Genomic DNA, 25,090 nt, shown 5'->3' on the forward strand with positions numbered 1-25,090 from the left:
TGCACAGTGGCGAGGTTGGTTCCGCCACAGCGGGTATCGAACCTTGTTTTGGCACTCACTCCGTATGGGGCGCAGCGTCAACACATGCTTTTTAGGCGGGTGCATCACTATCTGATATTATGCGATCGGCGGATTGGTCGCGGGAGGACACTTTTCGGGTATTTTATTTTAGGCTTTCCTCTTGTGCTTCTTTTTCTCTTATAAAAATATAAAGCCTCCTGTCATGTGGTAAAATTGTAGATTATGCTAACGCAGTGTATTTATAATCTTAATTTTACTAATAACAGGAGGTGAGTATTTTCCCACCCTTTAATTCCCTCCCTTTCTCATATTTTGTTCCACTTGTTTGTTTAGTATCTATAATCTAATTTATCTAGGTAGAATGGGGTTTTTTATATATTTGCCTAGATGTTAAGCAGTTGGTCATTTGAGTTTTTGATTTATATCTATTACTTGTATATACGATTGTTATTGCTATCTTATGCCTAATATATATGTTCGATCATTAAAGTATTAAGACGTTGAATTATGGTCATTGCAAGTACCTTTCGCTTGTTTCTTGTTTATTTCAGCATGAATATCATCACTGAACACAGTTGGGATATTTCTATCTTACTGCTACGTGGGTATTTGAAGTTATCAGAAAGTTCAAGTTCTACGGTTTCTGTTCCTGTTGAAGGGATTATCTACGCTCACATCAAAGGAAGAGGAAGAATTGTCCTTACTTATATACAGTCAGGTCCATAAATATTGGGACATCGACACAATTCTAATCTTTTTGGCTCTATACACCACCACAATGGGTTTGAAATGAAATGAACAAGATGTGCTTTAACTGCAGAATTTCAGCTTTAATTTGAGGGTATCAGGTGAACGGTGTAGGAATTAATTTTGTCTTCATCAAGTAAAATGCATGCTCAATCGGATTCAGGTCAGGTGATTGACTTGGCCATTGCATAACATTCCACTTATTTCCTTTAAAAAAACTCTGCTTTTGCAGTATGCTTCGGGTCATTGTCCATCTGCACTGTGAAGCGCCGTCCAATGAGTTCTTAAGCATTTGGCTGAATACGAGCAGATAATATTGCCCGAAACACTTCAGAATTCATCCTGCTGCTTTTGTCAGCAGTCACATCATCAATAAATACAAGAGAACCAGTTCCATTGGCAGCCATACATGCCCACGCCATGACACTACCACCACCAAGCTTCACTGATGAGGTGGTATGCTTTGGATCATGAGCAGTTCCTTTCCTTCTCCATACTCTTCTCTTCCCATCACTCTGGTACAAGTTAATCTTGGTCTCATCTGTGCATAGGATGTTGTTCCAGAACTGTGAAGGCTTTTTTAGATGTTGTTTGTCAAACTCTAATCTGGCCTTCCTGTTTTTGATGCTCACCAATGGTTTACATCTTGTGGTGAACCCTCTGTATTCACTCTGGTGAAGTCTTCTCTTGATTGTTGACTTTGACACACATACACCGACCTCCTGGAGAGTGTTCTTGATCTGGCCAACTGTTGTGTTTTCTTCACCAGGGAAAGAATTCTTCGGTCATCCACTACAGTTGTTTTCCGTGGTCTTCCGGGTCTTTTGGTGTTTCTGAGCTCACCGGTGCGTTCTCTCTTTTTAAGGATGTTCCAAACAGTTGATTTGGCCACACCTAATGTTTTTGCTATCTCTCTGATGGGTTTGTTTTGTTTTTTTAGCCTAATGATGGCTTGCTTCACTGATAGTGACAGCTCTTTGGATCTCATATTGAGAGTTGACAGCAACAGATTCCAAATGCAAATAGCACACTTGAAATAAACTCTGCTCCTTGTAAATGGGATAATGAGGGAATAACACACACCTGGCCATGGAACAGCTGAGCAGCCAATTGTCCCATTACTTTTGGTCCCTTGAAAAGTGGGAGGCACATATACAAACTGTTGTAATTCCTACGCCATTCACCTGATTTGGATGTAAATACCCTCAAATTAAAGCTTAAAGTCTGCAGTAAAAGTACACCTTGTTCATTTCATTTCAAATCCATTGTGGTGTAGAGAGCCAAAAAGATTAGAATTGTGTCGATGTCCCAATATTTATGGACCTGACTGTATGTGATGACTGGCTGATTTTGATTTGTTAAAGTTTTTTGATTGACCTGTTTGCTGCAGAAGTTTTAAGTAAAGAAAGTCAATGCAAAATACTCGCCTCTTGTCATTACTAAAATTAAAGGGACACTGTAGGCACCCAGACCACTTCTGCTCATTGGAGTGCTCTGGGTGCCAACTCCCACTACTCCTAACCCTGTAAGTGTAATTATTGCAGTTTTTTATAAACTGCAATAATTACCTTGCAGGGTTAACTCCACCTCTAGTGGCTGTCTACTAGACAGCCAATTGAGGCCTCTTCCTGGTCCATAGCACAGGAAACCTGTGCTAGAGCGTCGCTGGACGTCCTCACGCTGTGTGAGGACCTCCAGCGTCGCTCAAATCCCCATAGGAAAGCATTGAAATTCGTTTTCAATGCTTTCCTATGGGGAGACCTAATGCGCATGCGCGGAATTGCCACGCATGCGCATTAGGTCTCCTCGGCCGGTGGGCCAGGATCAGTCTCTCCGGCCGGCCGACGGAGCCAGTAGGAGGAGCAGCAGGGGAGGAGCAGGCAGCGACGTGGGACATGTCGCTGCCTCAGGTAAGTGACTGAAGGGGTTTTCACCCCTTCAGTAACTGGGGATTGGTGGGTGGGAGGGAGAGGGACCCTCCAGTGCCAGGAAAACGGATCGTTTTCCTGGCACTGGAGTTTCCCTTTAAGATTATAAATACACACTACGTTAGCATAATCTACAATTAACATCAGACTTGCCATACAATGTAGTTCTGCTGCATTGTCCAAGGTATCAGTTCTCTCTGTTGTGCCCTTAACGACTATTAAAATGCATGCAGATTATTTTTGATCAGACATCCAGCCCTCTAGAATGATATCAGAAGGATGATTACTTTATCCTGATACGATCAGACAAACCAAATACTTTCTAGATATTCCTGTGCATTCACTCGCATCAGCACACCTCAAATATAATTTTCTAGAAATTAGTAAATCATCCAACACTAGCAGCTCAAAAGAGTTACTCCAACCAGACCATGACAGGTATTTTGTAGTGGTCATGGTCTGCTTGAAACACTGCACATTCAGAGTTATTTTTAATTGTATGCTGGGGGCCAGTTGTACCGCCAGCTAGTTGTACCGCCATATGATATGTCTGACGTCAGCACACATGTGATAATAGTCTCCCTTGAAGGCAGAGGGACTGCAATGGGAAGATTGCTATACCCTTCCTCCCACTGTGAGCTTCATTCCGCCTCCCGTTAGTGTGACATCACTACTGGATGCTACGTTGGCGAAGTCGGTGTCTCACACCATCTTCACAGACATGGGGACTATGACAGATACCCTGTCACACTCCATCACTCGGGCACTACTGTCCGCCCAGAGACCACCTGCCCTAATGGCTCTGAACCTGTCAGGATTACTGTTTGATCCAGCACGTAGAACTGTATAGCACGGATGACAAATAAGTAACGTATTACCGGTCCTTAGAATGGCCGGATTTAACGTACATAGAATAGTCAAAAATACTAGCCGAGGTCAGGAAACACAGAAAGGGACGCAGCGATGAGGAAAGCCAGGGGTCAGGATACTAGAATATAGAGAAGTCAAATAAACAAAGCCAAAGTAAAAAAACAGGTAGAAAACTAATAACCGGAACACGCTCTCGGACAACCACAAGGGATACCACGACAGGGCACTGAGCAGGATGAGAACTGGGCCTAAATACCCCTCCTTTAGTTCTGATAGGCTGTAACCGGCCTTTGACCCCAAAGTCAGTTACCAGGTTTCATTTGCATAATTGCTGCTCAACATTAACCCTAATTAAATTAATTATATATATATATATATTATATTATATATATTATATATATTATATTATATATATTATATTATATTATAGATATATATTATATTATAGATATATATATTATATTATAGATATATATATTATATTATAGATATATATATTATAATATATATATATTATAATATATATATATTATATATATATATATTATATATATATATATATATATAATATTATAATATATATATATATATTATAATATATATTATAATATATATATATATATATTATATATATATTATATTTTATATATATATATATATTATATATATATTATAATATATATATATATATATTATATATATATATATATTATATATATATATTATAATATATTATTATATTACATTATATTATATATTATATTATATATTATATATCAGAGAGTGTGTGTGTCTGACAGAGTGTGTGTGTCTGACAGAGAGTGTGTGTGTCTGACAGAGAGTGTGTGTGTCTGCTAGTGAGTGTGTGTGTCTGTTAGCTAGTGTATGCGTATCTGTCAGTGAATTTGTGTGTGTGTGTGTGTATTTAGAAGGCGGGACGGGACGGGGAGGGTTGGGTGTGGGTGTCGCGCGCGGGGGGGGGGCTGAGTTTTGTCCTGCCTAGGGCAGCACAAAACCAGGATACACCACTGGGCGTAGGTCTCTCCCTGACCGGTATTTCATTACCCCTAATAAACTGGACATCAATAAAATTTCCAGCAGCACCTGAGTCCATTAGGATACTGCAAGAAAAATTATTGTTATCAAGGGAAATAGATACCTCAAGGATGAATCTACTTTTGTTTTTGTTAGAGGACAACTCCATCACACCTAAGATCTGTCCCCTTAAGGTTCTTAGGTGTGGAAGTTTTCCGGACGCACTGGGCAATTAGTTATCATATGTCCCTTTCTACCGCAATATAAGCATAACCCCTCCCTTCTCCTATACTGTTTTTCGGCCTCAGGCAGTCTAGTGACCCCCAACTGCATAGGTTCGGACTGTACAGGGAGGTTAGACAATTGAGGTGCTAGGGACATAGCCGTACGTCTGGTCTTGCTTCTGGTGACTTCTCTGAGTCTTAACCTATTATCAATATGCATGACAAACTTAATAAATTTGTTAAGAATCTTAGGTAATTCTTTAGCGGCTATCTCATCTAGTATAGTCTCTGAGAGACCCTTTTTGAATGCTGAGATTAACTCATTGTTAGTCCAGTCTACCTCAGAAGCTAAGGTACGGAATTCAATAGCATAATCCGAGATAGACCGGTTACCTTGTCTGATGTGCATTAGGGCAGTGCAGGCGTCATCCTCTCTACCCAATGGCTCAAACGTGAGCTTGAATTCGGCAAGGAATTCCTGGTAATTATGAGCTATGCTCCGATTACTCTCCCACAACTGATTAGCCCAGGCAAGGGCCTTGCCCTTTAATTGATTCATTAGATAACCAATTTTTTCTCTGTCCGTGGGGAACGACCCTGGTGAGGCTTCAAAATGGTACTCCACCTGATTAAAGGACCACTATAGTGCCAGGAAAACATACTCGTTTTCCTGGCACTATAGTGCCCTGAGGGTGCCCCCACCCTCAGGGACCCCCTCCCGCCGGGCTCTGGAGAGAGGAAGGGGTTAAACACTTACCTTTCTCCAGCACCGGGCGGGGAGCTTTCCTCCTCCTCTCCTCCTTCCTCACGACGTCATCGGCTGAATGCGCATGCGCGGCAGGATGCTTTTCCTATGGACAATGCTTTCCTATGGACGCTGGCGTCTTCTCACTGTGATTTTCACAGTGAGAAGCACGCAAGCGCCTCTAGCGGCTGTCAATGAGACAGCCACTAGAGGCTCTGGAGGCTGGATTAACCCTCAGTATTAACATAGCAGTTTCTCTGAAACTGCTATGTTTATAAAAAAAAAGGGTTAATCCTAGAGGGACCAGGCACCCAGACCACTTCATTAAGCCAGACTCTGAATCGGAACAAGAGGAGGCATAGAGTCCGATGAGCCAGTCCGATGAGGACTCATGATTCCGGCACAGATTTGCCTGACCACGGCCCCTTGTAAGGACCTGGCAATGAGGCCAAGGCCGGGGTGGATGACTCCACCCTTCTGGATCCTCAAGCCGTACCACTCTTGGATCCGGACAGCTTACAGCATCCACGTTCTTTGGAGTGGTACCCTTTGGATCACGTGGCTAAATACATTGCCGCACGTATAAGAAAACCACTTAACAAAGAGGCACAGAATAAACTCAGGGCGGAATGCCCACGTCTCAATCCTGATATGGCCTGTACCACGCCAGACGTGGATCCCAAAATATGCCAATTTCTAGGCAAAACAGGATGGAAGGCCAAAAAAATCCTGGATTTCACACTGCGAAGTTGCCAAGACAAAATCCTGGACACCGCCACGACTTGCAGGCAGGCCTGCTGCCGCCTCCTCTACTCCTCCTACTCCATCCTCTTCCATAACCTCCTCGGCTGAGTCCTCTTCTGCTGCTGCGTCTTGCTCAACATCAACGGCACCCCCTCAGCTCCCCAGGTTCAATTCCACATCCCTATTGTGCTTTGTGTCAGTTTGTATCAGGGATCCTTAGGATAGGTGTCAATCCATACCTGCCAAGTGACCCTATGTAGGGGGAACAGTCCCTATTCTGCTCTGTGTCAGTGTGTATCAGGGGCTTTGAGGACAGGTGTCAATCCATATCTGCCAAGTGACCCTATGTAGGGGGAACAGTCCCTATTCTGCTCTGTGTGAGGAGGAGGAACGGGAAATGAGTAGCTCGGCATCCAACTTTGTGCAAATGGGGTCTTTCATGCTGTCGTGCCTGTTGAGGGACCCTCGTATAAAAAGGCTGAAGGAGAACGACCTGTGCTGGGTGTCCACGCTACTAGACTCTACAGTCTCTATCCTGCTCTGTGTCAGTGTGTATCATGGTCTCTGAGGACAGGTGTCAATCCATACCTGCCAAGTGACCCTATGTAGGGAAAACAGTCTCTATTCTGCTCTTTGTCAGTGTGTATCAGGGGCTTTGAGGACAGGTGTCAATCCATATCTGCCAAGTGACCCTATGTAGGGGGAACAGTCCCTATTCTGCTCTGTGTCAGTGTGTATCGGGGGCTTTGAGGACAGGTGTCAATCCATATCTGCCAAGTGACCCTATGTAGGGGGAACAGTCCCTATTCTGCTCTGTGTCAGTGTGTATCATGGTCTCTGAGGACAGGTGTCAATCCATACCTGCTAAGTGACCCTATGTAGGGGGAACAGTCCCTATTCTGCTCTGTGTCAGTGTGTATCATGGTCTCTGAGGACAGGTGTCAATCCATACCTGCCAAGTGACCCTATGTAGGGGGAACAGTCCCTATTCTGCTCTGTGTCAGTGTGTATCATGGTCTCTGAGGACAGGTGTGAATCCAAATCTGCCAAGTGAACTTATGTAGGGGGAACAGTCCCTATTCTGCTCTGTGTAAGGAGGAGGAACGGGAAATGAGTAGCTCGGCATCCAACCTTGTGCAAATGGGGTCTTTCATGCTGTTGTGCCTGTTAAGGTACCCACGTATAAAAAGGCTGAAGGAGAACGACCTGTGCTGGGTGTCCACGCTACTAGACTCCCGGTATAAGCAGACAGTGGCGGAAATGTTATCGAATTACAAGTCGGAAAGGATGCAGCATTTGCAAAATAAATTAAAAAGTATGCTTTACACAGTGTATAAGGGTGATGTCACAGCACAATGGGAATCTAACAGGGGAAGAGGTGAAAGTCATCCTCCTCCTCCCACGACCACGCCATATCTGCCAAGTGACCCTATGCAGGGGGAACAGTCTCTATTCTGCTCTGTGTCAGTGTGTATCATGGTCTCTGAGGACAGGTGTCAATCCAAATCTGCCAAGTGACCCTATGTAGGGGGAACAGTCTCTATTCTGCTCTGTGTCAGTGTGTATCATGGTCTCTGAGGACAGGTGTCAATCCATATCTGCCAAGTGACCCTATGTAGGGGAAACAGTCCCTATTCTGCTCTGTGTCAGTGTGTATCAGGGTCCCTGAGGACAGGTGTCAATCCATATCTGCCAAGTGACCCTATGTAGGGGAAACAGTCCCTATTCTGCTCTGTGTCAGTGTGTATCAGGGTCCCTGAGGACAGGTGTCAATCCATATCTGCCAAGTGACCCTATGTAGGGGTAACAGTCTCTATTCTGCTCTGTGTCAGTGTGTATCATGGTCTCTGAGGACAGGTGTCAATCCATACCTGCCAAGTGACCCTATGTAGGGGGAACAGTCCCTATTCTGCTCTGTGTGAGGAGGAGGAACGGGAAATGAGTAGCTCGGCATCCAACCTTGTGCAAATGGGGTCTTTCATGCTGTCGTGCCTGTTGAGGGACCCTCGTATAAAAAGGCTGAAGGAGAACGACCTGTGCTGGGTGTCCACGCTACTAGACCCCCGGTATAAGCAGACAGTGGCGGAAATGTTACCGAATTACAAGTCGGAAAGGATGCAGCATTTGCAAAATAAATTAAAAAGTATGCTTTACACAGCGTATAAGGGTGATGTCACAGCACAACGGGAATCTAACAGGGGAAGAGGTGAAAGTCATCCTCCTCCTCCCACAACCACGCCATATCTGCCAAGTGACCCTATGTAGGGGGAACAGTCCCTATTCTGCTCTGTGTCAGTGTTATCAGGGTCCCTGAGGACAGGTGTCAATCCATATCTGCCAAGTGACCCTATGTAGGGGTAACAGTCTCTATTCTGCTCTGTGTCAGTGTGTATCATGGTCTCTGAGGACAGGTGTCAATCCATATCTGCCAAGTGACCCTATGTAGGGGGAACAGTCTCTATTCTGCTCTGGGTCAGTGTGTATCATGGTCTCTGAGGACAGGTGTCAATCCATATCTGCCAAGTGACCCTATGTAGGGGAAACAGTCCCTATTCTGCTCTGTGTCAGTGTGTATCAGGGTCCCTGAGGACAGGTGTCAATCCATATCTGCCAAGTGACCCTATGTAGGGGTAACAGTCTCTATTCTGCTCTGTGTCAGTGTGTATCATGGTCTCTGAGGACAGGTGTCAATCCATACCTGCCAAGTGACCCTATGTAGGGGGAACAGTCCCTATTCTGCTCTGTGTCAGTGTGTATCAGGGGCTTTGAGGACAGGTGTCAATCCATATCTGCCAAGTGACCCTATGTAGGGGGAACAGTCCCTATTCTGCTCTGTGTGAGGAGGAGGAACGGGAAATGAGTAGCTCGGCATCCAACCTTGTGCAAATGGGGTCTTTCATGCTGTCGTGCCTGTTGAGGGACCCTCGTATAAAAAGGCTGAAGGAGAACGACCTGTGCTGGGTGTCCACGCTACTAGACCCCCGGTATAAGCAGACAGTGGCGGAAATGTTACAGAATTACAAGTCGGAAAGGATGCAGCATTTGCAAAATAAATTAAAAAGTATGCTTTACACAGTGTATAAGGGTGATGTCACAGCACAACGGGAATCTAACAGGGGAAGAGGTGAAAGTCATCCTCCTCCTCCCACGACCACGCCATATCTGCCAAGTGACCCTATGTAGGGGGAACAGTCTCTATTCTACCCTTTGTCAGTGTGTATCATGGTCTCTGAGGACAGGTGTCAATCCATACCTGCCAAGTGACCCTATGTAGGGGGAACAGTCCCTATTCTGCTCGGTGTCAGTGTGTATCAGGGTCTCTGAGGACAGGTGTCAATCCATATGTCAAGGTGTCAATCCATATGTCAAGGTGTCAATATGTCATATGTCAGGTGTCAATCCATATCCATTGTGACTTAGGAATGTTAGGTGATTTCTGCCCTTTATGTATTAAAACCAGACTCTGCATCAACTGTGTAATTTTCCATGGGAGTTTTGCCATGGATCCCCCTCCGGCATGCCACAATCCAGGTGTTAGTCCCCTTGAAACAACTTTTCCATCACTTTTGTGGCCAGAAACAGTCCCTGTGGGTTTTAAAATTCGCCTGCCCATTGAAGTCAATGGCGGTTTGCCGGTTCGCGAACGTTTGCGGAAGTTCCCGTTCGCCATTCGCAAACCGAAAATTTCGTGTTCGCGACATCACTAATATTCAAAACTGTCACCATAAAAAAGAAGCAACAAATAAGAAAAAAAAACATATTCTCCATAAATTATATGGAACACTGTCAGCGACACTTTGATAAATCTCTCCAGAAGTGTTTTTCAAATGCTGGTAACTATGCACTAGCAACACCCACAATGGACAGTTGTACCCCAAAAAATGGGACGGTGCATTTCATCAGGTTTATGGACAGCCTGCACTGCTGAATCTATCTCTGTGCAAGCACATCTAATGATGGGAACAATTCTCTGGTTACCCCCAGAGCCAGAACTGTTAAGGTTTCTAGATCACGGGAAATTATGTTGCTTTAGTATCATTCAGTCGGACTTGTCTGGTTGAATAATGGCAGGATGCAATCCAGACTACATCCAGTCTAATTGTGTAGCTGTAAAGCACAATCCAGACACCGGTACATTCTAAGAACGATGCCTGGGTTCTAGATTGGGTTCTCAGCCTGGAATGCATGAAATCCAGTGCCGCTAACTATACTTTAACCACTAGGTGGCGCTGTGAACGCTTTCTGTTCTTTGCAGGGATGTCTCACAGGCGCGGAATAGGTTAACAGTCCAAGGCTGACCCTCCCGCCGCCACCCCATCTATGTGACGTCACGAGCCCACGCCTCTCTCGCGATATCAGCCGGGCGGAACCATCATGGCGGAGGGTAAGAGTTCGGGCCTGCGGGCCATCCTCGGGGAACCGTTGCTGAGAGAAATCGTGATGGTCAGCCAGAGTGTGCGACTTAATCCATACACTGACTGACAGCATGAGCAGGGAGGGGGCACATAGTGTGACATGCAAACAATAAACTGTACATTGTGTAACAGGGCATTGTATGTTAACTGTGCGTGTGTGACAGGACATTGTATGTTAACTGTGCGTGTGTGTGTGTCAGGGCATTGTATGTTAACTGTGCGTGTGTGACAGGACATTGTATGTTAACTGTGCGTGTGTGACAGGACATTGTATGTTAACTGTGCGTGTGTGACAGGACATTGTATGTTAACTGTGCGTGTGTGACAGGACATTGTATGTTAACTGTGCGTGTGTGACAGGACATTGTATGTTAACTGTGCGTGTGTGACAGGACATTGTATGTTAACTGTGCGTGTGTGACAGGACATTGTATGTTAACTGTGCGTGTGTGACAGGACATTGTATGTTAACTGTGCGTGTGTGACAGGACATTGTATGTTAACTGTGCGTGTGTGACAGGACATTGTATGTTAACTGTGCGTGTGTGACAGGACATTGTATGTTAACTGTGCGTGTGTGTGTCAGGACATTGTATGTTAACTGTGCGTGTGTGTGTCAGGACATTGTATGTTAACTGTGCGTGTGTGTGTCAGGACATTGTATGTTAACTGTGCGTGTGTGTGTCAGGGCATTGTATGTTAACTGTGTGTGTGTCAGGGCATTGTATGTTAAGTGGGTGTGAGACAGGGCATTATGTGCCAGCTGTGTCTGTGACAGGAATTGTATGTTAATTGTCTGTGACAGGGCATTGTGTGTTAGCTGTATGTTAACTGTGTTTGTAACAGAGCATTGTAGGTTAGCTGTGTTTGGGCAAGGCATTGTATGTTAGCTGTGTGTGTCAGGGCATTGTAGGTTAGCTTTGTGTGCCAGCTGTGTCTGTGACAGGAATTGTATGTAATACTGTGTTTGTGACAGGGCATTGTGTATGTTAACTGTGTGTGGGGCAGGGCATTGTGTATGTTAACTGTGTGTGGGGCAGGGCATTGTGTATGTTAACTGTGTGTGGGGCAGGGCATTGTAGGTTAGCTGTATGTGTGACGGCATTTTGTGTGTGACAGGGCATTGTCTGTTAGCTGTGTGTGTGAGAGACAGGGTGTTGTATGATAGCTGTGTGTGTGAGACAGGGCGTTATATCAGCTGGATGTGATTCACATTTTTTGGCTGGGGATCGGATACACATGTATGTCACTAGGCAAGGGTTAAATTCATATATCAGTTACCATGCTCAGAATGTGATACACATGCTAGTTACTAGACTGGGCATGTAATTCACATTTTACTTTTCAGGCTGGAGATAAGATGCACTTAATAGATACCGGGCTGGTAATGAGCATGTTGCTTCCTAAGTTAGGTTTTTGGCTGAAATGTAACATTATTGACATTACATTTTATATTGATGCTTCCTCTTAGACTATTCATGTATTATTATAATAATTTTTTTTTATTTTTATTTTACCATTTTACCATTACCAATATGCATACAGGTAATTGGCTTAGTTGTGTATGCCAAATATCATATACACACACATATTCATATGTCTGCCAACTCTGGACTAATCCAGCTGATAAATGTTTTTCTTACATGTAGATCGGGTCAGTCCTACTGTAATAAACCTGACATCCACTGATGTTTCCACCAGCATTGTATAGGAGCCTACATAGTTCAATATATGCAGCATTCCCGAATAGCATTCAGTGGAAAGGGCTATGGGTATGTTTAGACATTTGTGCTGAATGCAGCAGCAACAATGTGCCATGTCTTTTAAATAACAGATGTCTGGTATAGGACATTGCTGCCAGCAGTGTACCTCCACCTTTTGACGAGTTCTGGACTCACTATTGTTTAATCTGTGAATATTTGGCATCTGTTGCCAGCATGATATATAGATCTAAAGCAGGAATAGTATAGGGCCTTTGCTAGCCAAGCACTGTGTAGGTTTATGCATGGGCTAATGGATGCAAATGTTGATGTTCTGTGAGCGTAGCCCACTGGGGTATTTCTCAGTAGATTGCTGGTTACAGTTTGGCGGTCCGTATATGGTGTCTCTATAGGCATCTGCAAATAACTACTAGGTGAGATGAAGCAGTGTTTATGGTATTCATTACACTCATTTGACATTCATAACACGTTCTTCAGTGGTGTAGCAGGGATATATGATGTTGCAACTCCATCTGTCCAACAAATATATTGAATGCTATAAATGAGTAGAAATAGCCACACAGAGATCTGAGGTTTGTGTGCAAAAAAAAAAAAGGCCACTTGTTTCTGCATGTCTCTCAGGCCAAACGTTGCATGGCTTAAAGGGTTACTCCAGACCCCTAAATAACTTTAGTTTGCGGAAAAGCTTTATGTGTGAAAAGTGTGTCCTCTTTTTATCATTTTGCAAAAAGTGCAGATTTTAATAGAAATTGACACTTATAAATTAACCTGGTTATACCCCTTGGCTTTCAAGCAGAGAACAGGTAATGTTACTTTCTGGTTTGGTTAGCTCAATGCAGCTGACCTCAAGAGGCAGCAATTGCCCAGAGCACCTGACTTACAAAGACTTCTCATTGAGCTTTTTATGGGAAGTCTGTGATTGGTCAGCCACAAAGTGTGGGCGGGGTTAGAAGAGGAGAGCTTGCAAAGGGAGCAGACGAGATCTGCTGTCTTTACAATAGGGATCGACCGGTATTGATTTTTTTTTTTTTTTAGAGCTGATAATCTGTGAATTTTCAGGCTGAAAACATACCGGTGGTATTCTGTACATTTACCATTTTGAAAAACAAACTATTTCTGAAGTAAATGCACAAACTATACATGCCACATGTAGTGGATGCAGTGTGTTTAGACAGGGGAGCTGTGTGTGTTTGTGTAGTGTGTGTGTGTGTGTGTGTGTAGTGGATGCAGTGTATATAATGAATGCAGAGTGTGTTTGTGTAGTGTGTGTGTGTGTATAGTGAATGCAGTGTGTTTGTGTAGTGTGTGTGTGTGTGTTTCTGTAGGTATGTAATTTGGGGGAGAGGAGGCATTTTTTTATTAATTTTTTTTTTTTTAAATATATATATTTTAAATTGTCCCCCCCCTCCCTGCTCCTTACTTGGCCAGGAAAGGGTGATATGGCATTCCCTGGTAGTCCGGTGGCATGGCCTGTGCAGTGGGGGCCCAGCAAGCTCTTACTTACCTTCCCAGCAGCTCTCTTCAGCTCCCCTGTGTAAATCTTGCGGCCAGCGTGCTGTGCAGAGCGTTGCCATGGCAACCCGGGGCAACACTCTGAGGGCCGCGGGACTCGCAAGAGTTTCACAGGCGAGGTGCTGGGAAGGCAAGTAAGAGCTTGCTGCAGGCCCTCCATGGTCCTGGTATGTATTATCGGCAATATCGGTATCTCTATAGGCCGATACCGATATTGTCGAAAATACCGGATATCGGCCAGACCGATAATCGGTCGATTCCTACTTTGCAAGCTGTTTTTAGCTATATCACCTATATTAAAAAAAAAAAAAACCACAAAAAAACCACAAAACAAATCATCATAAAATGCATGCAAGTTTTCATTTGGGGTATATCTAATAAACAGGTATTTTTTTAAAATTTATTTTGTATTTGGGCAGTCGAGTGTCCCTTTCAAGGATTGCGAGAGAGCAAATGTAAATAAAATAAAAGTTCTCTGTTCACAGCCTCAGTTTTGTTCAGAAAAGGGTTTTCTCTAACCTGTAGTTATTTTTTAAGCTTCCAACTGTTATTATTTTACACTGCAGAGAACTTTACAAATAGCCCTGCAAGTATTCCTGTGTCAAGTGTTGCTACACGCTTTTCATTTATGCTGTTAGTTTGAAAGCATAGTCAGAATGTCTCTTAAATATTAATTTGGACATGTTTACTACCTTAATCATTTGCTACAACTAAAGTTGCACATATCAGCACACATTGTCAAACTTTGAAATTCCTTTCTGCTTCATTATGCATCATAAGTGCTACTAACTCTTTAGCATGTCTTTTCAATATATATTGCCCAGTACCAAAACCAGAAGCAGGCAAAATACTCTTAAAAGCCACTATAAAGTCAGGATCACAAACATGTATTCCTGATCCTATAGTGTTAAACCACCATCTAGCCCCCCGACCCACCATTGCCCCCTAAATATAGTGTAATCTTACTTCAAGTCTGCAGCCGCTGGCTCTGCCCCTGATCTGCCTGCTTGGTGACCCAGTAAGCACCTATAGCAGCCAGCCATCTGAGGAATAGTCAGTGCAGGTATCCCTAGGCTGTAATGTAAACGCTTAATTTTCTTTGGGGAAAAAAGTGTTTACTGCAAAAAGCCTGATGGGTATGATTATACTCACCAGAACAAATATAATAACCTGTAGTTGTTCTGGTGAATATAGTGTCCCTTTAAATTGTATTTGTGCACTGTAGTGTTGGTTACCATTAACTTCGTTGTGCTTAGGTTTCCAATGTTTTTTTTGTGTGTGAACAAACATACTATTTTACTTTTTAAGTCTCTAGAGCCAATCCAGAAGTGAATTTGCATCTGGATAATATGCATCTTAATAATAAATATCTCTGGTTATTGTTGCCAGCTTTTGTGATGGTAGATTAGTGATTCTGCAGCAGATATTCATTGTATTTGATGCACAGGCAACCATAAAATTAAATGGTAGAAGTACAGCAGTTCCTTGATTTTTAACAGCTGTCAAAGATAGCAGTCATAATGTAGATGGACGAACATCTCCTTTTTTTTTTTTATTTTAATATCTTTATTTTTGCAATGACATAGACTGAGACACTGCAATGTTAGAAGGCTTTCGCAGAAGCCTTAGTTTGGTAGATGCATCATTGTGAAAATGTTACAGAACAGACAATTGGCTCTGCGATACCATCGCATTCCTCATATTCTTCCCAGAGCTCCCATACCTTGTTAAAAGTTGCGGTGGTGTTACGGACTTGTGCTGTTAGCTTATCCATGAGGTAGTTGTCCCTTATCTTTGCTATTACTATAGACATCTGTTGCAACTTGGGGTTTGCACATTTTTGTGTCAGTGCCCTTCGTGCTGCCAGGTAGATCATGTTTAGTAATTTTTGTTAATGTCTATCGAGGCCATCGGTGGGTCTGGAGAGAAGGCACACCCAAGGGCCGACTCCAGTCGCCGTTGGAGAACGGGAGAGCTAAAGTCTACTACCTGTTCCCAATATTCCCTTACTTTTTGGCATGGACACCATGTGTATATTGCTTTCCATATCACCCTAAAGGTGCCAGCAGGTATCAGTGGAACGCAACTTCATATGACATTGTTGAACCGGCGTCGTGTACCACCTAAATACATTTTTGTAGCATTGTTCCTTTAATGTTACCACATGGATACTTTGGTACATGCCTCCCAGATATCCTGCCAGTCTGTTCCCTCAAGTGCCTCCCCCAGGTCGTCCTCCCATTGATATGTGTATCAGAGAGTTCCCTATTCACATGACTCTGAGCTTATATGTTGGTAAAGTAGTGTAACTAATTTAGTCTGGGTTATTTCCTCGAGACATAGTTTCTCAAAGAAAGTTAATTGTCGATCCGCTGCTGCTTGGATCTCTTTGGTACGCTCAAAGTCCCTAAGCTGTAGATAGCGAATGTAATCTCTCGTCTGGAGTGGAGCCTGGGTTTGCAAGTGGTCGTAGGTGACTGTCTCTATTTACAAAAAGGTGTATGTATCTTTGGAGCCCTGTTGCCTCTAACCCCTTGAAGTCCCTCGCCCTCATCCTGGGCAAGAACAGTCTATTTCTGAGGACAGGCGTCATCGGGGAAGGGTCACTCCCCAGGGTATATTTTTGTTTTAACTGGTCCCATATTTGTATGGAATTGAGAACCGCTGGGCATGTAGTTCTTAGTATTGCCCTGTGGGCTTTAGGTACCCGCAAGTAAAATTGAGGTAAGTCCGCCCCTGTCAGTTGGGATTCTATATCCACCCATTTCCTGTGTTCTGGGGGTGAGTGCCAGTGTATGATTTGGGTTAGTTGTGCCGCCAGGTAATAATGGTATAGATGGGGGAGACCTAGTCCTCCCCTTGACGTGGGACGGTATAGTAGGCTACGGGCAAGTCTGGGTTGTTTTTTGAACGGGTCAGTTGCTTTTTGCATGTTTGTCAAGTCCCCTCTGGTGACTCGTACGGGCAGTGATTGTAACATGAATAAGATTCTTGGCAGTACGTTCATTTTGACTGAATGAAGGCATCCTATCCATGAGAGGTTTCTTTGTCCACTTCTTCAGGTCTCCTATGAGGGTGTAAAAGAGTGGGGTACAATTTTGCCTGAATAGGGAAGCGGGGTCAGCTGTTTATTCCTAGGAATTTAAATTAGTCTGTCGCTATTCTAAAGTGGAATGTCTGTCTGATGGTGGCCGGGACCTACGCTTCGCTATGGATTTTGATAGATTGACTTTATATCCGGAGCGGTCTCCCTAATGGTTTAGCAGGGTCTCAACTTTGGGCATGCTGAGTATCGGATCTGTGAGAGTCAGTAGGACATCATCTGCATATGCCGATACTTTAAATTGGTGGTGTTATTTCCACCCCTCGTATTAATGGGTCTTACCTAATGGCATGGAGCAGTGGTTCTAAGGTGAGTGCGAACAGTAGGAGCGAGAGCAGGCACCCCTGCCTTGTACCATTGCTCAGAGGAAAGAGGGTCTTGGGGGATGCTGTGATGAGTGTTTGTGCTCTCAGGATATCTTCTATCTTTTTTCTATGCTGTGAAGCCAGGTATTTTGTACTAAGAGCAGTGGTTCCCAACCTTTTTTTTATTTTATTATTTTTTAACAATTCTTTATTTTTGTGGTGCAGAGACATACATACAAGTTTGTACTGGCATAATAGAGAAGGCATATATGACAACGTAGGTACGTCGCTTATGTCAGAGACTACTGCATGCAATTTTTTTTATTTTTTTAAAGAAAAGTATAACAAGTCATCAAATCAACCTGTCATAGAGTAAAAATTAAGTTAATAAAGAAGGAACTTGTTTGACAAGAGGATTAGTAGGTGAGTAGTAGGTAGTAGTTGCTAAACTAGTGAGTTGAAACGGTATGTCAGTAGTAGAGTGATAAAGGCAAAAGATAGGCAGGCATTATCAACTGATACATTGCAGATTGATATACCACTGGGCATAAAAATAGACTGCGAAAGAGCTGTCCGCATATAGCATGTTATATTATGGTGGTAACTAGCTTAGCCTATGCCTGATGCATAATGCTTAGTGATCCAGGGAAAGCGATCCCAGGTGTCCCGCTGAACTGTGCCCCTGCAGCCCCTAGCTGTGCCACAGACCATTATACTAATCTCACAAGTCTCTATGTGAGTCGCAAGTTGGGCTTGACCTTGTGGCCTGGTTCCAGGCTTCTGTATGGCATGGTAAGTAGGAGCCTTCTGAGGGTGTGAGCGGTGGGTCAGGGTCCCATGATGGATTGTGGCCCAGGTAGGTGATGGTGATGGCACTCAGCAGGACCAGACTGCGTCAGGGTCTTGCCCAGCGGATCTCAGCTTGGCCTTGCCGTGAATCTCGTGGGAGCGAAGCTGCTGTGGTAGGCCTCTCCACTCGGTGGGTCCAGTTAGGTGAAGTGGTAGCGTGGGAGTTGCAGGCTGCTTGTATCCAGAAATCCCAGCACAGCTCATCAAATCTGGCCTCGAATCTCTGCACCCAGTCCTGGATCCCTGGGTCCGCTTGATGTAATGGATGTCCCAGCATGGTGGCCATCTTGAATTCACATGTTTTCAGGAACACGGAACTCAAGTTGTCCACTGTAATGTAGTGAGTATACCCAGCGGGGACCAGGATAACCCCACCATTCCAAAGGTTGGGGGGACGGGGCTTTGATCGGTTCCTTGTGAAATGCGCAACTTCGAGCGGGAGATCGTCCGCCTCTCCCGGCTGTTAGGTTGGCAATCCTGTAAGGCAGATTAGGTGTGCAGGAATGATAATTTTGGGGCTGTCAATGTTTCCCTTTATTCAGGATACTTGCTGTGTGTAATTCTGACTCTTTTGACATCTCAAAAATTAAATTTTAGCTAGTTTAAGGCTTGCTCAGGCTGGAGCTTCTGGAAAACACATCTTGTCTGGCCCTGCCCCTTCCCCAACCTTTTTTAGCTTGTGTACCCCATTGGCAGCCCATTTTCATAAATGCTAACCCTCATATTAGCAAAATGTTTGTTAATCATATTATTGCTTTTAATTCAGCTTTATATGTTTTTCTCTGCCGGAGATTACCCTGCATCTCCTCTTCCTTAGGCTTTCGATTCGTCTCCTCTGCCTCAGGCTCCGTGTGTGTATGTGTATAGAGGCGAGAAATGAGACATTTCCCATAGAGATGCATTGATTCAGTGCATATCTATGAGTAGATGCTGATTGGCATAGTGCTGCGTTTTGCCGCACATGCGCATTAGCCTGTAATGCATTCCTATAGGAAAGCATTGGATTCGCTGAAATCGTCAATTGTGATGATTTCAGCCAAGGTAAACACAACAGTAATCTATAGTGGCTATGTGGCTTGGAGTGTTCCTTCAAAGCATTAGTGATAAATTAAATTATATATTGCTTTAAGAAATGTTAAATACTTTGATACATGATTTCGCCTAGAGAGGTAAAAACTTTTTTTCATTGGCCCTGGAGAAGGGGTGCTTAGGTTGGTTTCAAGACATTCAGGGGTGTAGTTCTGCTCAAAAGAAACACCGGTTTATAGCACACAGTCTGTGTATAGAAATCCTACCTAACTAAGTAAAACTGGAAGCAGTTGGTGTTCCAGGCAAGATTTTGGTTTCCTTTGTGATATTTTTTCTGGTTGAAGGGCACAGTACTGTGAATTTAGCCAAATAAAAATTATAGTGGCAAAATTGAGAGTAAAAAAAGCCCAATTGTAACAATTATTACGTTACAAATATTGGAGAATATTTCCAATTCCGCTATATAAGCCTCAGTTTTATTATTAGGATTTTATTTTATTACAATTCAAAGATTGTCCCTGTCAGTTATTTTTGTGGTTCATTCAATGCAAACTCTTATCATCATTCGGGTGATTACCTCTTCATTTAAAAAAAATCTGTCTGCTATAGATATGAATAGGGAGTTAACCTCCAATAGTGGTTTCAAATCTACTCTATCTTTGTACAAATACTATGTTTCCTTACAGTCCTTCAGTTCATATTGAGGAATATGTGTCCTTCCTGGACAAAACACTCCTGTAACATAGTGCTTGGTTGACATTGGATGTTTGAAGTAACTTGTGTTTGACTAACTTAGTTACAGAGTTACATAGCTGAAAAGAGACTTGCGTCCATCAAGTTCAGCCTTCCTCACATTTGTATTTTTGCTGTTGATCCAAAAGAAGGCAAAAAAACCCAGTTTGAAGCACAATTTTGCAACAAGCTAGGAAAAAAATTCCTTCTTGACCCCAGAATGTGTCAGTCAGATTAATCCTTGGATCAAGCGGTTATTACCCTACATTGACAGATTATATCCTTGAATATTCTGTTTTTGCAAGTATGCATCTAGTAGCTGTTTGAACATCTTGAGTAGCCCTTTTTATTCTTGGTTTCAATAATATTTCAAGTTGCATGGCAATTGTAGTTTAGCAACAATAATTTGACAACTAAACTTCACATGATGGTGATTCCTGTGACAAAAATTCATTATATTCTTATTTTGAATACTAATGTGCGTACACTTTTGAACAGTAGTCTTAAAGACCCGGGCCATATCCAGCCCCCAAATACTTTAATGTTGCATGGGGCCACCCACCCTCGAATAGAAAGGTATGTCCTAGACCTGGGTATACATCTATGTTTTGGACTGTTGGCAACCTGGTCTGTATCAGACCCTTATTTGCTGTGGCTGAAGAGGCTGGATAACATGAGAACAGCATTTGATTGCGCTCTGTGCTTCTGGCAGCATCATTAGCAAAGTTCTCTGACTTGGTGTGCCAGTTCTTCAGTGAGCGACTGGAGCACACCGTGCAGACTAGCAGCCTCCATTGAGACCCTGGCCATGCTACAGGGAATGGGGGTATATTAAATTTGCACAAAGTTGTGTGGGAGTGTGTAGCGGTCTGTGTATGTGAGGACTGCTTTATTTTAATGGAAACACCTCTGACATGTATATACCACCTACGTGCTTATCTCTCTAACAGTATGTATGGGTTTAATGTCTCCTAAAACATTTGAAAGACATACACCGAGTCTGAAACATTGCTTCTGTCTGTGAAACCTCACTAAAATTGGAGTGCTTTTCACTTAAGGTGGTGTGGTGGCCCAATACTTCTTTTGGATTCTTCTCTACAAGACTAAAAATGTCACATTTAAAAGCCATTCATAAAGGTAACTAGTAGATGTTCCTTGGTCCAAAAATGGTTAGAAACACTGCCCTAGATTGTCCATTCTGTTTTGCTCCTAAATATCAATGAGTATAGGATGTAGTCTCTTATTGTTTTTATCATTGCATTTGCATTTTCATGCTCTGTTGATTAATATAAACATTCTGCTTTTTCATATGAACACTGTCACTTGTTACACTATTGCATTATGTGACTATACCATACGTAAATCTACTGAAACTATAGTCAATAAATTGCTATCTATTTTGGTATCCTGTTTTTCTTGCACATAATAAACTACATGCAGCAACATGTGATATTTTCTATACTGCACTGTAATAATGTAACCAAAGTCCAAAGCTGATTAATAGCTAATGTGTTGACATTCTATTTTGGTAAATGTTACAGCATCATTGTTCAAGTATGAAAACCATTTTCCATTTTGTGCATGTTATAGGACTCTAAATACAAAAATCGCACTTAAATGCAATGGGCACAATTTCAAAAATGGTTTAGTTATTTGTAAACATAATTGCAAGTACTTAAATGAACTCTAGAGTCCCCAGAACAACTACAGCTTAATGTAGTTGTTCTGGTAAGTATAATCATTGCCTTGAAGCATTTTCATGCAAACACTGCCTTTCCAGAGAAAAGGCAGTATTTACATTGCCCCCCCAGGGACACCTCCAAGTGGCCACTTCAGCGTCTCCATGCTCTGCATGGAGACACTGAACTTTCCTCCTAGAGATACATTAATTCAGTGAGTGGGTGCTGATTGGCTAAAACAGCATTTGGCTCCACCCCATTCCACCTCCTTGCCATTTTAAACCAATCCAGTGCTTTCTAGGGATCGACCGATATTGTTTTTTTTAAAGCCAATACCGATAACGATCTGTGAACTTTCAGGCCGATAGCCGATAACTTGCCGATATTCTGTACATTTACCATTTTGAAAAAATAAACTATTTCTAAAGGTAAATGCACAAAATATACATGCCACATGTAGTGGATGCAGTGTGTTTAGACAGGGGAGCTGTTTGTTTGTGTAGTGTGTATATAATGATGAATGCAGGGTGTGTTTGTGTAGTGTGTATAGTGAATGCAGTGAGTGTTTGTGTAGTGTGTGTGTGTGTGTATATATAGTGAATGCAGGGTGTGTTTGTGTAGTGTGTGTGTATAGTGAATGTAGTGTGTGTGTATAGTGAATGTAGTGTGTGTGTGTAGTGAATGTAGTGTGTGTAAATGAATGCAGTGTGCGTAAATGAATGCAGTGTGTATATAGTGAATGCAGTGTGCGTGTGTTTGTAAAGTGTGTGTGTGTGTGTATATAATGAATGCTGTGTGTGTATATAATAATTGCAGTGTGTGTGTGTATATATAATGAATGCAGTGTGTGTGTGTGTGTGTGTGTGTTTGTGAAGGGATGTAATTTGTGTAAATGAGCAGGAGGGGAGGCATTTTTTATTTTAATTGTATTTTTAATATTTATGTTTGATTTTTTTTTTATCTGCAGTGTGTTTTTTTAATTTTTTTATTTTAATATGTATATGTTTGTTTTTATTTTTGTCCCCCCTCCCTGCTTGTTACCTGGCCAGGAAGGGGGGATATGACAGTCCCTGGTGGTCCAGTGGCGTGTACTGTGTACTGAGCAGTGGGGGGGCCGGCAGCAAGCACTTACTTAACCTCCCAGCAGCTACCTTCAGCTCCCCAGTCTAACTCTCACGGTCTGCGTGCCGTGTGGAGCGTCGCCATGGTAACCAGTGGCAACGCTCTGCGGCCGCGGGACTCGCGAGATTTGACATGGGAGCTGTTGGGAGGTAAGTAACTGCTTGCTGCCGGCCCCTCCAGTACCGCCGGGCTTGTAATGAGCCCGGCGGTCCTGGTATGTATTATCGGCAATATCGGTATCTATATTGGCCGATACCGATATTGCCGAATATCGGCCGACAATATCGGTAAAACCGATAATCGGTTAACCCCCAATGTTTTCCCTATAGGAAAAGCATTGGATTGGCAAAACATCTGAAATTCTGATGTCATCAAGGGCGGGGACAGCATCTGCAAACCCGCACGGCGCTGGACATAAAGTAAATTTTAACATTTTCGAAGGGAAGAAAGCCACCTAAATGGTGGATTAAACACTATAGGGTCAGCAATACATATTTGTGTCCCTGACCCTATAGTGTTCCTTTAAAATATCAACCGGGTGTGTAGATCTTGGGCAGCTTGTTTAAAAAATGACAATTGAAATATTGTGTGTAAATGTATCCCCCGTGAGTTAAGCCAAGAATGGTCAAGAATCCACGAATGTATCTTTTATTGAATGCTGGCATGTTAACACAACTTTTATTCAAGCACATTATCTCTAGTAGCTAAATTTTAGTTGTCAGATCAAATCCCCCCTCCCCTGGCAAATGTTACGTTGCTAGGTATCCATAAACTTAAAAGGAAAATTAGTTATAATTTAAAGGAACACTCTGGTTACCAACAAAAATGTTATGCTTTTGGTAATAATTAGCTGAATTTTTAAGGCAATTAACCCCTGCAATACCTTCTACACTAACCCCCTAGTACACACTTTACTGCCACCACCAAGACTTTTAAACCCGTCGTCTTCGGTTACGTCACACACAAGAGAATTATAGAATCACAGTTCTACTTTTACTGATCAAACACATATAATTAACCCTTTTTGGTAACGTGTTACCTGCTTTCCTCTGGAGAGTGAAGCTCTTATGGAACAGAGACACAAGCTGATTAAGTAAATATTTAATCTGACAATAAAAGATTCACAGTGCTGAGTACAAAATAAAGAAATAAATGACATACAGATAACAAATTGCAAAACAGTACATAAAATAAAATAGGAGAAAACACATTCCTTACATATATTTACCCCATATAGAATTCTTGTGGGAGTCTAAGATGGTATTGATCTCCTAGAAGTTACTGACAAAAGAAAAGTGAATAACTGAACTCCCTGGATAGTCCAGCACCCTCATTATATATCTAAACTAGTTGTTTCTCAGTGGGCAGACCCCTGGGGGGGATCAGAGGGGGTTGGTCTGGCAGTCTATTGCCCACTCTATGAAATTCCTTGTGTCCAGCTCTGGTGATGGCTATCTAGATGTTTTATGGTCTAGGCCTGGTGCAAGATCAAAGACCACAATAAATGTCATCCCAAGGTTTACAAAAAAAAACAACTCTTAACATATATAAACACACATCAAACAAGAACTCATGCTTTTGGCATGACAGCTATTATTGAAGTTTTATTTTAATTACAGATGTATTTAACTTACAATAATAGCCTGTATACTAAAAAAGTTAATTGTGTTACAAATGCATTATTTATATTTAATTAACTCATTCAGTTTTATTCATAATATTTTATTGTTTTGGTGAATATACAAATTGTATATGTTTCTATTATCTGCAAAACGTATCAAGAAGAGTAATCACTAGTTGTTTAAAGTTTTACTGTCACCTGGAGGACCTTGTCTGTGACATGTCTGCTTGTGTATTGGTGGCCGAGGAAAAAGCAGAGACATCTACTTACCTTAAAGTGATACGATAGACACCAAAGAGACCTTAGCCTAATGAAGCCGTTTCTGTGTATAGATCATGCCTCTGACGTTTCACTGCTCAAATCACTGTAATTTAGGAGTTAAATCACTTTTGTTTCTGCTTATGCAGCTGTAGACTCACCTCCCCTGACTGTGATTGACACAGCCTGAATAAAAATGGTTTTATTTTTAATCAGATGTAACTTACTCTACAAGTTATCTTCTGCTCTGTAAATTGAACTTAAATCACAAACAGGAAGCTCTTGCAGGGTCGAGCAAGCTATTAACGGAGCAAGAGATAAGTAATTCTAAATTGAACAGAATTTGTAATAAAGGAAATTTAAACATTAGATGACTCTTTACAGGATGTGTTTAGGACAACTGTGTGAGCCACATGCAGGAAAATGTGAC

The 25,090-nt window shown here is 42.5% G+C and overlaps 1 protein-coding gene across 1 annotated transcript in view; it reads left to right on the plus strand.

The window, feature by feature from the left end:
• Nucleotides 1–10,661: 10,661 nt before the first annotated feature.
• Nucleotides 10,662–25,090, plus strand: part of ANKFY1 (ankyrin repeat and FYVE domain containing 1) — an 84,096-nt gene continuing 69,667 nt past the window's right edge. The window contains exon 1 of the mRNA XM_063457418.1: nucleotides 10,662–10,698. Within this exon, the coding sequence (XP_063313488.1) occupies nucleotides 10,689–10,698 (10 nt within the window). The 5' untranslated portion in view covers nucleotides 10,662–10,688. The remainder of the gene's footprint in view (nucleotides 10,699–25,090) is intronic.

This window comes from Pelobates fuscus, chromosome 1, assembly GCF_036172605.1.
Source record: "Pelobates fuscus isolate aPelFus1 chromosome 1, aPelFus1.pri, whole genome shotgun sequence".
Classification (NCBI taxonomy): Eukaryota; Metazoa; Chordata; class Amphibia; order Anura; family Pelobatidae; genus Pelobates; species Pelobates fuscus.